The sequence below is a fragment of the Conger conger genome, chromosome 7, assembly GCF_963514075.1.
Source record: "Conger conger chromosome 7, fConCon1.1, whole genome shotgun sequence".
In the NCBI taxonomy this organism is placed as follows: domain Eukaryota; kingdom Metazoa; phylum Chordata; class Actinopteri; order Anguilliformes; family Congridae; genus Conger; species Conger conger.
This window is the reverse complement of record NC_083766.1, coordinates 8,372,615-8,385,430: the sequence shown is the minus strand read 5'-3', so window position 1 is coordinate 8,385,430 and position 12,816 is coordinate 8,372,615. Positions and strand designations below refer to the sequence as shown.

General features: G+C 42.3%; 1 protein-coding gene across 2 annotated transcripts; it reads left to right on the top strand.

The window, feature by feature from the left end:
- The first annotated feature begins 88 nt into the window (after positions 1 to 88).
- tlcd5b (TLC domain containing 5b) lies at positions 89 to 12,484 on the top strand. 2 transcript variants are annotated; one of them, XM_061250010.1, is made up of 3 exons: positions 89 to 252; positions 8,851 to 9,053; positions 10,718 to 12,484. In XM_061250010.1, the coding sequence occupies exons 2-3, from the start codon at positions 8,858 to 8,860 to the stop codon at positions 11,248 to 11,250; spliced, it is 729 nt and encodes a 242-aa protein (XP_061105994.1). In that variant the 5' UTR covers positions 89 to 252; positions 8,851 to 8,857; the 3' UTR covers positions 11,251 to 12,484. The 2 variants fall into 2 exon arrangements, with proteins under 2 accessions (XP_061105994.1, XP_061105995.1); XM_061250011.1 differs by lacking the exon at positions 89 to 252 and adding an exon at positions 929 to 1,066.
- The last annotated feature ends 332 nt before the right edge of the window (positions 12,485 to 12,816 follow it).

Sequence of the window (12,816 nt, the reverse complement as noted above, 5' to 3'; positions counted from 1 at the left end):
TACATCAAACATTGCAATGAGCTGGTAAAACCAGAGGACGGCGCTTTCCGCTCGACTCTTATAGCAGCTCAGGCGAAATGAGTCCAGTGTTGTTAGGGACAACGTATTGCTTTCACTGACCGAAATTAGCAGCTGAGTTGAGGCTTTGTGCGAACGCTTGAGCACGATGGGTTGGGCGCGCCAGGCAGCGCGATGGAATATGTGGGCTGATAGAAAGGAACCGTGGATAAAGCCACGAATAGGCTAATTCAGGTAAGTTACCTGTATATTTCCACTCTATAGTGTAGCGGTATAGTTCACTTTTGTTACTATCCGTTATTATAAGCGTATTAGCTAACTACCCTGTTCATTTGGCTATCTCGTGTGATTTTGCCATATAATTGGTCCCTTACAGCTTCAGTGAACGTTAAACGACACAAGCTACAAGCGAACAACGGCTCATAACATTATTTCCAATGTGTAATGCAACGATATAAGTCCGATTGAATCAAGGTATATAGCGTACGTTACTTTTATTACATGCTTACTGAACGTTAGCTACTGTAGCTAATGTGAGTTATATTCAGTAAGATAAGCGGTCTGAATTGCATTTTTATACTTTCCAAGTATAAACTATAAAATGTGATCGTTAGCATAAGTTAGCTACGCCTAATAAAAGCTACAGCTGGACAATGTTTGAGAAAGACACAGCCACTTGTTACATAAAGCTACACCACATGGCTTTTTTTTTTAAAATGATCTTTGCAACATAGGTTGCAACATAGGTTGCAAAGATCATTTAAAAAAAAAAAAAAAGCCATGTGGTGTAGCTTTATGTAACAAGTGGTTGTGTCTTTCTCAAACATTGTCCAGCTGTAGCTTTTACTAGGCGTAGCTAACTTATGCTAACGATAACATTTTATACAGTTTATACTTGGAAAGTAGGTAACTAGGATAACATTTCATCACTTAGCTACGAGCTGGCCAGCGAGCGGAATGGAATAAGGATAATCCGAAAGCGCACACATTATCGCCGCCCCGATTAGCTAACTGGCAACAGTGAATGTACTACCTCCGGACAGGACAGGTAACAATGACGTAACTGAATTTCAGCAGTGCAGGATTAGTGAACTGTTGGTATGTCGGTAATGAGCCAAACATTCGGGAAATTAGCTAACGTTTAGATGAGAAATAAATTCAACAATAATTTTCCACTCTGAAGTTGGGTGTTGTGAATGTTTAGACTTTTAATTTGCAGCAAGCATTTAGACTTTCTGCCAAGCGTTACTACAGATAGACTTTTAACAATTAACCTTATTGCCACTACCATCGACCGTTTTCCATCGGCTGTGTATTTTTGTTGCCAACGCGTTCTGTCCTGCATGCTAACGAGTGAACAATATTAACACTGTGCTTGACCTCTGCGTTTCCGTCCCCCACCGTGGTCGTTCTGGATTCAGATGTTGGCTGCGTACTCATCCGTGTCGCTGCCGTTAATTTGACAAGAATGCTATGTTAAATTGAGAACACTGTGTCCATTATGTAGCCTATTCCCGACTGAAGACAAAATGTCTTCGGATATGCAGTGGCTTCAGAAAGTATTCAGACCCCTTAACTTTTTGCACAATTTGTGTTGTATATTTACTTTTGAATGGATGAAATCACAATTTTTGACCATCAGTCGACGCTCAATAACTCATAATGACAAAGTGAAAACATATTATTGAATTTATTAAAAACTAAAAACTGAAATCTCTCATGTACATAAGTATTCAGACCCTTTGCTGTGGCACTCCAAATTGTGGTCAGGTGCATCCTGTTTGCTTTAATTATCTTTGAGATGTGTCTAGAACTTGATTGGAGTCCACCAGACTTAGTTATCAAGGCACAAACCTGTGTCCCACGATTTGCACTGCATGTCAGAACAAAAAACCAAGCCACAGTCCAAAGTCCAGTTCAAAGTCCAAGAAGCTGCATAGATGTCTGTGATAAAATAGTAGTGAGGCATAGATCAGGGCAAGGGTATGAAACTATTTCTAAAGCTTTGAGTGTTCCCAGGAGCACAGTGGCCTCAGTAATTGTGAAATGGAAATAGCTTGGAACCGCCAGGACTCTTCCTAGAATTGGCTGTCCGGCCAAACTGAGTACCAGGAACCTGACGGCTCCTCTAACCGAGCTTGGGAAGTCCTCTGCATGATCGGATAACCTGTTGGAAGGACTACCATCTCAACAGCACTGCATCATCAACCAGGCCTTCATGGTAGAGTGGCTAGACTCTTGAGTAAAAGGCATATGACAGCCCGATTGGAATTTGCCAAACAGCATTTAAAATATTCTCTGGTCTACCGAGACCAAAATTTAACTCTTTGAGTAGAACTCCCAAGTACTATGTCTGGTGAACACCAGGCACTGCTCATCACCTTGCCAATGCCATCCCTTAGGTGAACCATAGTGGTGGCAGCTGGGGTGATGGTTCGCCTTTCAGCACGACAAGTGTACAGCCAAGACAACGCTGGGGTGGCTTCGGGACAGGTCTCCAAAACAGTGGTTCCAAAACTCAAGCGCCGTCAGATTGGATGGGAAGCGTCTGAACTGCCATCTTCAGGTCTCTTCACAAATCTTCTATGGCAGTGGTTCCCAAACTCGGTCCTTAGGGCCCCCTGTGTATGCTGGTGTTTGTTCCAACCACAACTGGAATCCCAGAACTTTAACAAGCTGCTATTTCTTGATTATGTGCTATTGATGTTCAGAGGGATTATTTACCCTCTTAAGCCACATTTTGTCAGACATGGCTATGCATGCTATGAAGAATAAAACATGCATGTTTGTTTTGTGCTAATCCTGTTCCTGTTACCTGCCCACGGTCCCTCCTCCTTCTCCAAGCTCCTTCCCCGTCTCATCGGACTGACTTCCTGGTTTTGTCTGACTTCACCTGTTCAGTCACTAGGTTCTGCTTTGTCTGTGCTACTTATGTTTGGACTGGATTGTCCAACCTGTTAAATAAAATCCCTTTTCTCTCAGTCATCAGTCTGCTTGTGGTTCCAGACACTGTTTCGTGATAGAACAATCTGGCCACCTATGGAACCAGCGGAATCGGATAAGGACGCGACTGTACCAGCTCCGCCCCCCCCGTGCCGTCTTTGGCTTTGGCGTCCTCTAGGTCTAGTACACCAAAGCCCCGGCGTTCGCTGAAGCTACCAGAGTCTCTCCAGTGCCTCCGAGCCATCTGAGTCTCACCAGCGCATTCTGAGCCACCGCCGGCTCTTCAGAGCTACCCGAGCCCCAGGCTCTCCGGAGTTTACCCTATTCATTACCCCGACCCTTGCACCTGCTGCATTCCCTCATGTAGGGGCCTGTAGCGTAGTGGTTAAGGTACATGACTGGGACACGCAAGGTCGGCCACAATAAGATCCGCACAGCCGTTGAGCAAGGCCCTTAACCCTGCATTGCTCCAGGGGAGGATTGTCTCCTGCTTAGTCTATTTAACTGTACGTGTCTGCCAAATGCCATAAATATAATGTAATGTTTAATTGCACGCACCTGATCCTCAGGTTCTCCTCTTTAGTGCATATAATCTGTATGTTTTCTTCTGTTCGGGGCCAGATTGTCTTGTGCCTTGCCTTTGTGCATGTCTCCTGCATTCTCGTGCCTGTTCCCAGTTCCTGTTACTTGCCTGCACCTCTGCCCTGCCCATGGTCCCTCATCTTTCTCCTCCAAGCCCCTTCACCACTCCTGCCTGTCTCATTGGACTGACTTCCTGGTTTTGACCTTTGCCTGCTCAGTCACTACGTTCTGCCTTGTCTGTGTTACTCCTGTTTGCCGGTTTTGCACCTGGACTCTCCGAACTGTTCAATAAAATTCCTTTCTCAGGAATTTTAGTCTGCATGTGGTTCCAGACCCTCTGTCTCACGACACCCAGGAAGACTCAAAGCTGCCCAAGAGGCTTAATTAATGGTCTCAATTTTAGATTTTTAATAAATTTGCTAACATTTCTAAAAATATGTTTTCACCTTATCATTATGGGTTATTTCATGTATTTTGATGGGCAAGAATTGCAATTTGAATGTCCAGTCTAGTAAAAAAGTGTGCATAAAGTGAAGGGGTCTGAAGGACTAACTACACATTGCAACAGTGGTTTGCAGAAGATAATCTCTGAACACACAGTGCTTAAAAACCTCTTAAGTGGATAGGCTACAGCAGCAGAAGACAAATAAGTCTAAAAATAAGTATAAAAAGAATCTAATAAAGTGCTCACTGAGTGTATATTAGGGACATTAATGCCACAATAACATGTTAATTAGAATGATGTTGACCAGTGACCAGGAATCTCAAAAGGCTCAGCTGGCCATGGAAGAGGCCTCTCTAGCTTCATGCAGCAAGAGTGACCCCTCTGGTCAGTTGGGTATCTGCAGGACTTAATGTCAGCTTCTCATAAAATGCATTCCTCCTATGCGAGGCCTGCTCAGCATGTGGACAGCAACATGTGAGCTAGACTGGGCTCTTTCGAATTTACCGATAATGTCACAATGGGTGGACAAGGAGGGCCATTATCTCTATGTTTACTCTTGATAATTTGATTAATCTAATAAATTATGCCATGAGAAATTCTAGTTGAATTTCTAAACAAACTCATGTTGAATTGAAGGGGGCCGGGAGGAGGTGTAGGTCATTATTGCCGATAAGAAATGCAGACACAGGCAGTAAAGGGGAAATGGTTTAATTTCTGAATCAAATGTCCAGCTTCCAAAATGTCCTCTCGCACAAAAAAAAATATATATATATATATATATATATATATATATATATATATATATATATATATATAGTGTATTCCTATCAGTCTCTCCCAGTTGGGTCTTGTCTGCCTTGGTGCTAATAACTCAGCCGCAGTCTGGGATTACGGCTAATCGGTGGACACTAAATCTGCAGCTCTACAACCTGCCAGCTTCCCGGCTCTCCTGATCCTCACACCTCCAAGGGTAAATATCAGGGCTAGCTTTTGTGCTTCCTGTCATTTCTGCAGTTTTTGCTCTGTATCAACGGGCGACTCTTGGGGCGCAGTTTGTCTTTGTTTTAAGTTAAGGTACCGTACGCAGGGGCAGTTCCAAAAACTGGGCAAATGTGTATAGGAAGAACTGAGTCCATAATCTCATTATAGCCAAAAGCTGTGGGCGATGTAAAGGACACTGAGAAATAATTGGTTTGTAGCGAGCTTCAGCCACTGCATATTTCTGTGATGGTAAAGAGCAAACTCTTGGAATTCTTTAAAAAGGGGATTGGGAACAAGACTTTTGCACTATGTAATGAGAGGACTGATGCATAAGGAAGATCAAGTGGGAAAACGAGGTTAGGCTTTGGCTGACTGAAAACCAAGGTAATATGCAATTTTAAGCTTGTGCTCTTGAGTTAGCCTGCCCGATTGTTGAGGTTTTTTTGGGGAAAATATTTTTTCCTTTCCATTTGTATTTATTTTGACCAATGACTGACAAAATTATTATTTTCATGGCTATTATTTTAATGTGACTGATTGCAGCAGGCAGAAAATATAGCTGCGTAACTTGGGGACATCAGTCACACAGCCAGTCAGTGGCTGAACTAGATCAAGGGCTTAAAGCACGATTCATTTGTACAAATCGGTGTATTACTGTATTTAAACAAGCATTATTATTATGTTTTTTAGCACACTCACAGTAAACATGAATCGATTATCCAGTCAGGAATGTAATGGTACAATATGCTTTTCCAGAGGCTGTACAAGTGAACCGTAATTGTATATCTTTTTTCACAATTTGCTCATAAACATATCAGTTTTCATATGTTGCTGCTACTTCTTTCCTTGAGTGTAGTGGTCTCCAATTGCTTGCAGCTTAGGAAATGTTTTTTTTACAATAATCTTTTCAAGAATACCTGGTAATATGCAGTACTGTGCAAAAGGCACATTCTGTAAAGATGATTTAAAAAATAATGGTTTCTAAATATTGAAAACAATTACCATTAAGAAGAGCAGTAAATCAATTCAATATTTATTGTGACGACCTGTTGCCTTTAAACCTGCATTCATTTTTTTATGTACACTGCCCTGCAGTTTTATATGAAAATCAGCTTGTAGGTTGTTCCAAATGTATTGGAGAACCACAGTTATTCTGCACACTTTGGCTGTCTTGTTTTTATCTAAAAACAAGACTATTACGTAATATGATATTTATGTAATGAAATACAAAACATTCTCTCACATTACATTTTTTGGAAAATGAATGTTTGGATATCCCAAGTTTGCTCTTCATGGACACGCTAATGCAGGGAAAAAAAAACATCTAAGGGCAAATGTATATTTAAAACATCTAGGGTGTATAAGATTTTTGCACAGAACTGTACATGCACAACCTTTGGAGGAATAACATCGTTCTACAAGCTTCATTGTAGTTACTTGCGATAGGTTTTTTTAAGAGCATGATGTCACAACGGCAGGGCAGAGGAACCAATGGCAGAATCGGGGGTGTTGAAAAAAATGGCTGGTTTAATGAGCAGGTGGTAAGGGGCAGACTGAGCGTAATCCAAACAGGCAAGAGTTCAAAACCAGGTCGGCAGTCCAGACGCAGGGCAGAGTCCACAAAACAAGAGTAGAGTCCAGAGAAGCAGGCAGGGGTCATAAACAAGAAATCCAGAAAAGAAAAACTACAAAAAAACCAGGACAGAGTGCCAAAAGGGCAAAGGCTCGGGAACAAGGAGGCTAGAACAAGGGTAAAGGAATATAATGGCTCAGGACTCGAAAACAGGATAAGACGAACTAGCCAAGTGCAACTGAGAAGGACAAGCATAAATACACAGGGGAATGAGACAACCTAGGTGGGGCATGAGAGTGAGGGCGGTCTAACAAATAGACATCAGGTGAGACACAGGTGAGGGCAATCATACAATGACAAGGGAGGAATGAAAACGCGGGACTGGATTCACATGTAATACAAACTGCTCCGGACTAGGGAGTAGACAATTGCACAGAGTTAAGGAATGTAGAGATAGTGGAGAGCAGGTGCGAACATTTAACTGAATCAAGGCAAGCAATTTAGGGATAGAACAGGGAGGTGGAGTTGTAGAGCAGTATAGAAGTAGAGAGTTAGTCTCTTAGTTGTGTGATTAAACTATAAATACCCAAAACTGGTGAATGTTAGTTTGTTAGTTTGACAAACATATTAGTGTGTTAATATAATTAGTTAATATAACTACAAATTCTAAGTTGGTTGGGATTAGTATGTTAGTGCTATCTACAGTCCCGGACAAAAGTCTTGTCGCATGAGTGGACAAAAGTGACAATTGCTAATTACCCAACTCTTAATTAGCTAATAAAGTTAGGAAACAACACAAATTTATCATAAGTGTCTCAAGTTTATTAGAAGCTAGCAAAATTACATTTCAGAATTGTTACTAAATGTTACAGCTCGATAATGATCAACAGGCCAGTTTTGGCCGGACAAACGTTTTGTCGCAATGGCCAACTCCAATTTCTAGGCCACAGTGAATAAGGAAGAAAGAAACAAGGGGCTTGATTAGTCAGCTGTAGGTAACTTTGAGCTATAAAAGCAGAAATCTGACACTTTAAGCCATCAAGTTCATGCTCAGCATTGCTTCTGTCAACATGCCCAAGATCAAACCAGAAACCAAAGTGCTGATCATCAAGAATCTCAAGTCCAAGTCTCCTGCTGAAGTTGCAGACATCTTCAATGTGTCTAAACGGCAGGTGGAGAGGATTCGCAAGTGCTACCAAGTGACTGGCAACGTCCATGAAAGACCCAGGTCGGGCAGACCGCGCAAGACAACTGCTCGAGGCCGACTGTCAAAAGCCAGTCCCATGTCAACCGCCTCACAGCTCCAGGAGGAGTGGACACCAGCAACACCTGTTTCGTCAAGAACTGTACGTCGGATCTCCAGATATGAATATTATTGAGCATATCTGGGGAAGAATGAAGGAGTAAGCTTGGAGGACCAAGCCGAAGAACTTGGAGGAGCTTTGGGATGCCTGCAAGGTGGCCTTCCATGCCATCCCCGACGACTTCATCAACAAGCTCTATGACTCTCTGGCAAACCGGATGGCAACTGTTCTGCAGGCCAAAGGAACCCGTACAAGATATTAATTTCTTAACTTATAGTCCATGATGAAATTCTAGACTGATTTTTCATTTGGTATTTTATTTACTTTTTGAGAAAGATACAATTTATTGATTATAATTTGATTTGCGACAAGACTTTTGTCCAGGTAGAAACTGGCTTGTTCATCATTATCAAGCAATAAACCTTATAAGCATCTATGAAATTTTTGTTTTGCTAGTATCTAAATAAACTTTAGACACTTATGATTAATTTGTGTTGTTTCCTAACTGTATTAGCTAATTAAGAGTTGGGTAATTAGCAATTGTCACTTTTGTCCACTCATGCGACAAGACTTTTGTCCGGGACTGTACAAACATGAAATGGAGAGAAAGCAGGAAGTAAGAAAAAGCGAGACCACCCGAATAGTGATTCACGCAGACAGGGAAGTGACTTGGGCTCAGAAAACATTAAGACACAGACATCACAGGGGAAGACAAGTGCAAAGACTATTGAATGTAAACAGAACAACCAGAATTGAATGAATATGAAAAATAATAAATTACAAGAACACAGAATAAACTAACAGACAGAAAACACAAAATACGTTCCATTTTGAAATAAGCAGTTTGTCAGAAACTCAATATCAAAAATTCCCTGTATTGCACACGCAAAGAAAACTGTGTCTTACACAACTTTGTGGGCTGCAGTTTAAATAATTGTGATTCTTTAACAATGTTTATGAACTGGTGCTGGTCATATCCTTACGTCGACATTTCCTTTGCGCAGCAGAGAGATGATGTCACTGGCCGTGCAGGTCAGCGGCTCCCTGATTGGCTGGGCCGCGCTCTACCGCCTGCTCTGTGGCCTGAATGGCCAGCACACCAACGAGTGGAACTGTCGCCTGGTAACGCTGTTTCACGGCGTGCTCATCGTCTGCGTCACGGCCTACATCGGCTTCATCGATGGCCCATGGCCATTCACGCACCCAGGTGAGATTCGTCTGCCACCATTTACACAAAAAAACTGGTGAAAGAATGCACATGTATGTTTTATTACCCTTGTATTATTACAATAGATTCTATGTAAATGGAGTAAGTATGAATTTGATGCCAATTTGATATTTGTGATTAGAAAATGTACAGTTTTTCCTCTTCAAGAGCGAATTAAGTTATTCCGGCAACCTTTTTATTCTATTCAAAGAGCACTATAAAGGGGCTCTTCCAAAACTGGCCGAAGAAAATGAACAACTTGATATTTTGTGTTCGAAATAACGGGCTGTATTGATACTGGACTATCATCGACTGCTACAAGTGATAAACAAGCAAGTTGTAAGCATGTTGTCCCCCACCCCCATGTCATCACTTCTGGTTTCATTAGGTCAATCACATGACACCTGATGTTGGTAATATGAATGCAGTTAAGCTAACCTTTAATGGATAAACAGTAAACTATCTTGAAATACTTTACTGTTGACAAATAACCGCGTAGACGTCCCGGCAAAGTGATCCTGCAGCCGCCCGTGTGTGGCACGTTGACTCGGTTTGCGGGAAGGAAGCGGGGCAATCCGGGGACCGCGCCTACTGGTTAAGTAGGCACACGCCTGGACTTACCTAACAAATTTATAACATTACATTACATTACGTGGCATTTAGCAGACGCTCTTATCCAGAGCGGCGTACAGCAAAGTGCAAATCAAACACAAGAACACGTGCAAAAGTGGACCTGAGAGGACAGTAATATTTTGAAATAAGCAGTTTGTCAGATAAGGTGTGCTCCTTTCCACAGTAGGGGGTTGAGACCAGGAACCCGTAGGAGTTTTGCCTTTTGTTTGCCCTTGTTACTCTAGTGGATTATTTTTGCCCAGAACCCGTGAGGGGGATGGGGGAAGACACAGGGGTTTGTCACGGCGTGTGACAGTATGTCATCATATTGGGAGCTACAATCCAGTCACTAAAAAAAAGTAGTTTATTTCACAGCTAACGTCATTATCTTTGTTTAGCAGACTATTCTATCCAGAGCGATGCACAATGTAAGTCGCTATGGATTGGGCCCTCTGCTTAATGCATTTGCCCATTTCCGCTGATTAATGTGAGAAATTGAGTTTGAACAACATGTCAGTTTTGATATTGAAAGTGCTACAGTTTCGTTATGCAGAAAATATGCTATGTTATTTTATGCAAGCCTAACAAATTATACACCGTTTGAAACGTAATGTCGTTAGCTAAAATGCTTTTTAGTCGCGACTTCAATAACACGGCCGTAGTCGGCTCTTTGATGAGCTGAAGTTATACAGAATTTTCTTGCACATGAGATGACGGTAATGCATTTTCTCTGCAACTATGTTACAAATACTGCTCAGGGAGACGGTTGTACTTGGGCTCAAGAGTCTATACAAAATGGAGATAATAGAATTTCTATGTAGAAAGTACTTTTGTAGAAGTAGCGGTGAAATGGACAATTCCTGCAGAGACATTCTAAGCAAACAATTGACATCCATCAACATTTCTCTTAAAAATAACAATACCAACAATTAAACATATTATTATTACTATTATTATTATTATTATTATTATTATTATTAGTAGTAGTAGTAGTATTATTGTATTGTGATTATATCCACCTCATGACACATGTTTTTGTATGCGACCCGCAGGTACAGAGAACACGCCCTTGCAGGTGGTAGCCCTGGTCCTCAGCCTGGGCTACTTCACGTTCGACATGGGCTGGTGCGTGTACTACCGCACGGAGGGCCCTCTCATGCTGGCTCACCACACGCTGAGCATCGCGGGCATCCTGCTGGCCCTGGTGCAGGGCGAGTCGGGCGTGGAGACGTGCGCCGTGCTCTTCGGCACCGAGCTCACCAACCCGCTGCTGCAGGCGCGCTGGTTCCTGCGCCAGGCCGGGCGCTACGACTCGCCGGCGGGCGACGCCGTCGACCTGCTGTTCATCGCGCTGTTCGCCGGCGTGCGCATCGGCGTGGGCGGCCGCATGCTGCGCTGCGAGCTGGCCTCGCCCCGGCCCTCGCCGGCCGTGAAGGCGGGCGGCGTCGCCATCTACGGCCTCTCCTGCGTCTTCATGGCCGACATCGCCCGCTTCGCCTGCCGCAAGGGCGCCGGGAAGTTCCGCCGCTGGAAGGAGCAGCGCAAGGCGCTGGAGGCCAACGGCGGTTCCGGGAGGACCGACTGAAAGCGCCGCTTTGGAATTTGAGGACGGTCTGCACACGGAGAAGGATCGGAAAAGGAAACATTAATTTTGAAATGACACCTTGCACAGTGCATAGCTTAAACTTTTATTTTTTATAAATATTCCTTTGTAGTTTATTTTATTATGTGAAGTAACAGAGGGTGTATGTAGAGTATTTATGGTAATACCTACGTTTTTGTCCTCACTGAAAACAAAGTGGTGCTGAATATTAAATGTTTTCATTGATTTACAGTTGATCGAAAACAAGCAGCAAGACTTGATAAACTGCAATTATCATATGGGGAGACATTGGCTCAGGAGATAAGAACAGTTGCAGTCGGAGGGTTGCCAGTTCGATCCCACCCAGGGTGTGTCGAAGTGTCCGTGAGCAAGACACCTAACCCCCAATTGCTCCTGACGAGCGGGTTGGTGCCTAGCATGGCAGCCATTTGGTGTGTGAGTGTGTGTGAATGGGTGAATGAGAAGCATCAATTGTACAGCGATTTGGATAAAGGCGCTATATAAATGTAGACCGTTTACCCTGACAAAATGTTTCTGTTTTTATGTACTGTAGCTTAAGTTGTTTTATCTACCTCTTGTTCAGCTGGGACTTACAGATTTGTTAACCTACTGTACTGAAGGGAATGTGTGAGTTAGCTTTTAGAATTCTAAACCCACTTATTTTGGTGCAAGGATAGTTTTAAAAGGTTAAAAGATGTTGCATCTGCTGGATTTTTTTAAACTTGTTAAGATGTTCTTCAAATGTTGATATGTTACTGTTGTAAAACACTAAATATCTCACTGCCAAATCCATGCTGTTGTACACTGTGAATGGATGCAGTGTAGCCTAGGCACAAAACACCTCTTATGGCTAAATGTTCTTGTTGCATCTCCTTGAGACAAGATGCGTATTGAAGAAATAAGGCAAAATCAGGAACCGTTATAATGATTGCAATTGCAAGGTTATGTGATGTAATCAAGTGCTATAGAATCAGTCATGATCATTGAGGCAGAAGGAGCTTTCTGCTGTTCCATGAGATAATGAACCCCAAGGAAAGTATTTAGTTGAATGTCTTGAATGTCTGAGAACGCTTTTCTTGATGAATTTACAGGGAATTCTGGGAAAGGTCATAGGTCAGGTAACAGCTAATTACTATATCCGTCTAATATTTCCAACAAAGCATGTTTTATTTCATCATGCATTAATTGCACAAATAAAATTGCATATTTGGGTACACATATTTTGTCACCTCTCTTTTAATACTAGATTGCTGAACTTGACCAAATTCTGCAATTCAACTGGAGCTATGCAGTATTGAATTTGTGCAGCAGGTGGCGCTACATAACCAATGTATATGAAATAAACCCCTGCAGTGTGAAGGCTTCAAAAAGTCTTATTCATTTATGTTGCTTGTGGACAGAACAGATAAATGTTCATTTTCAGTACTGTACAATGTATTCCAGTGTGAATACGTATTATTAATTTCAGTGTGTTGCATTGTGTTGTGCATTGTGTGTCTTATATGTTTACACCTAGTTTTACAAGTAACATTGCTGTTATCTCATGTA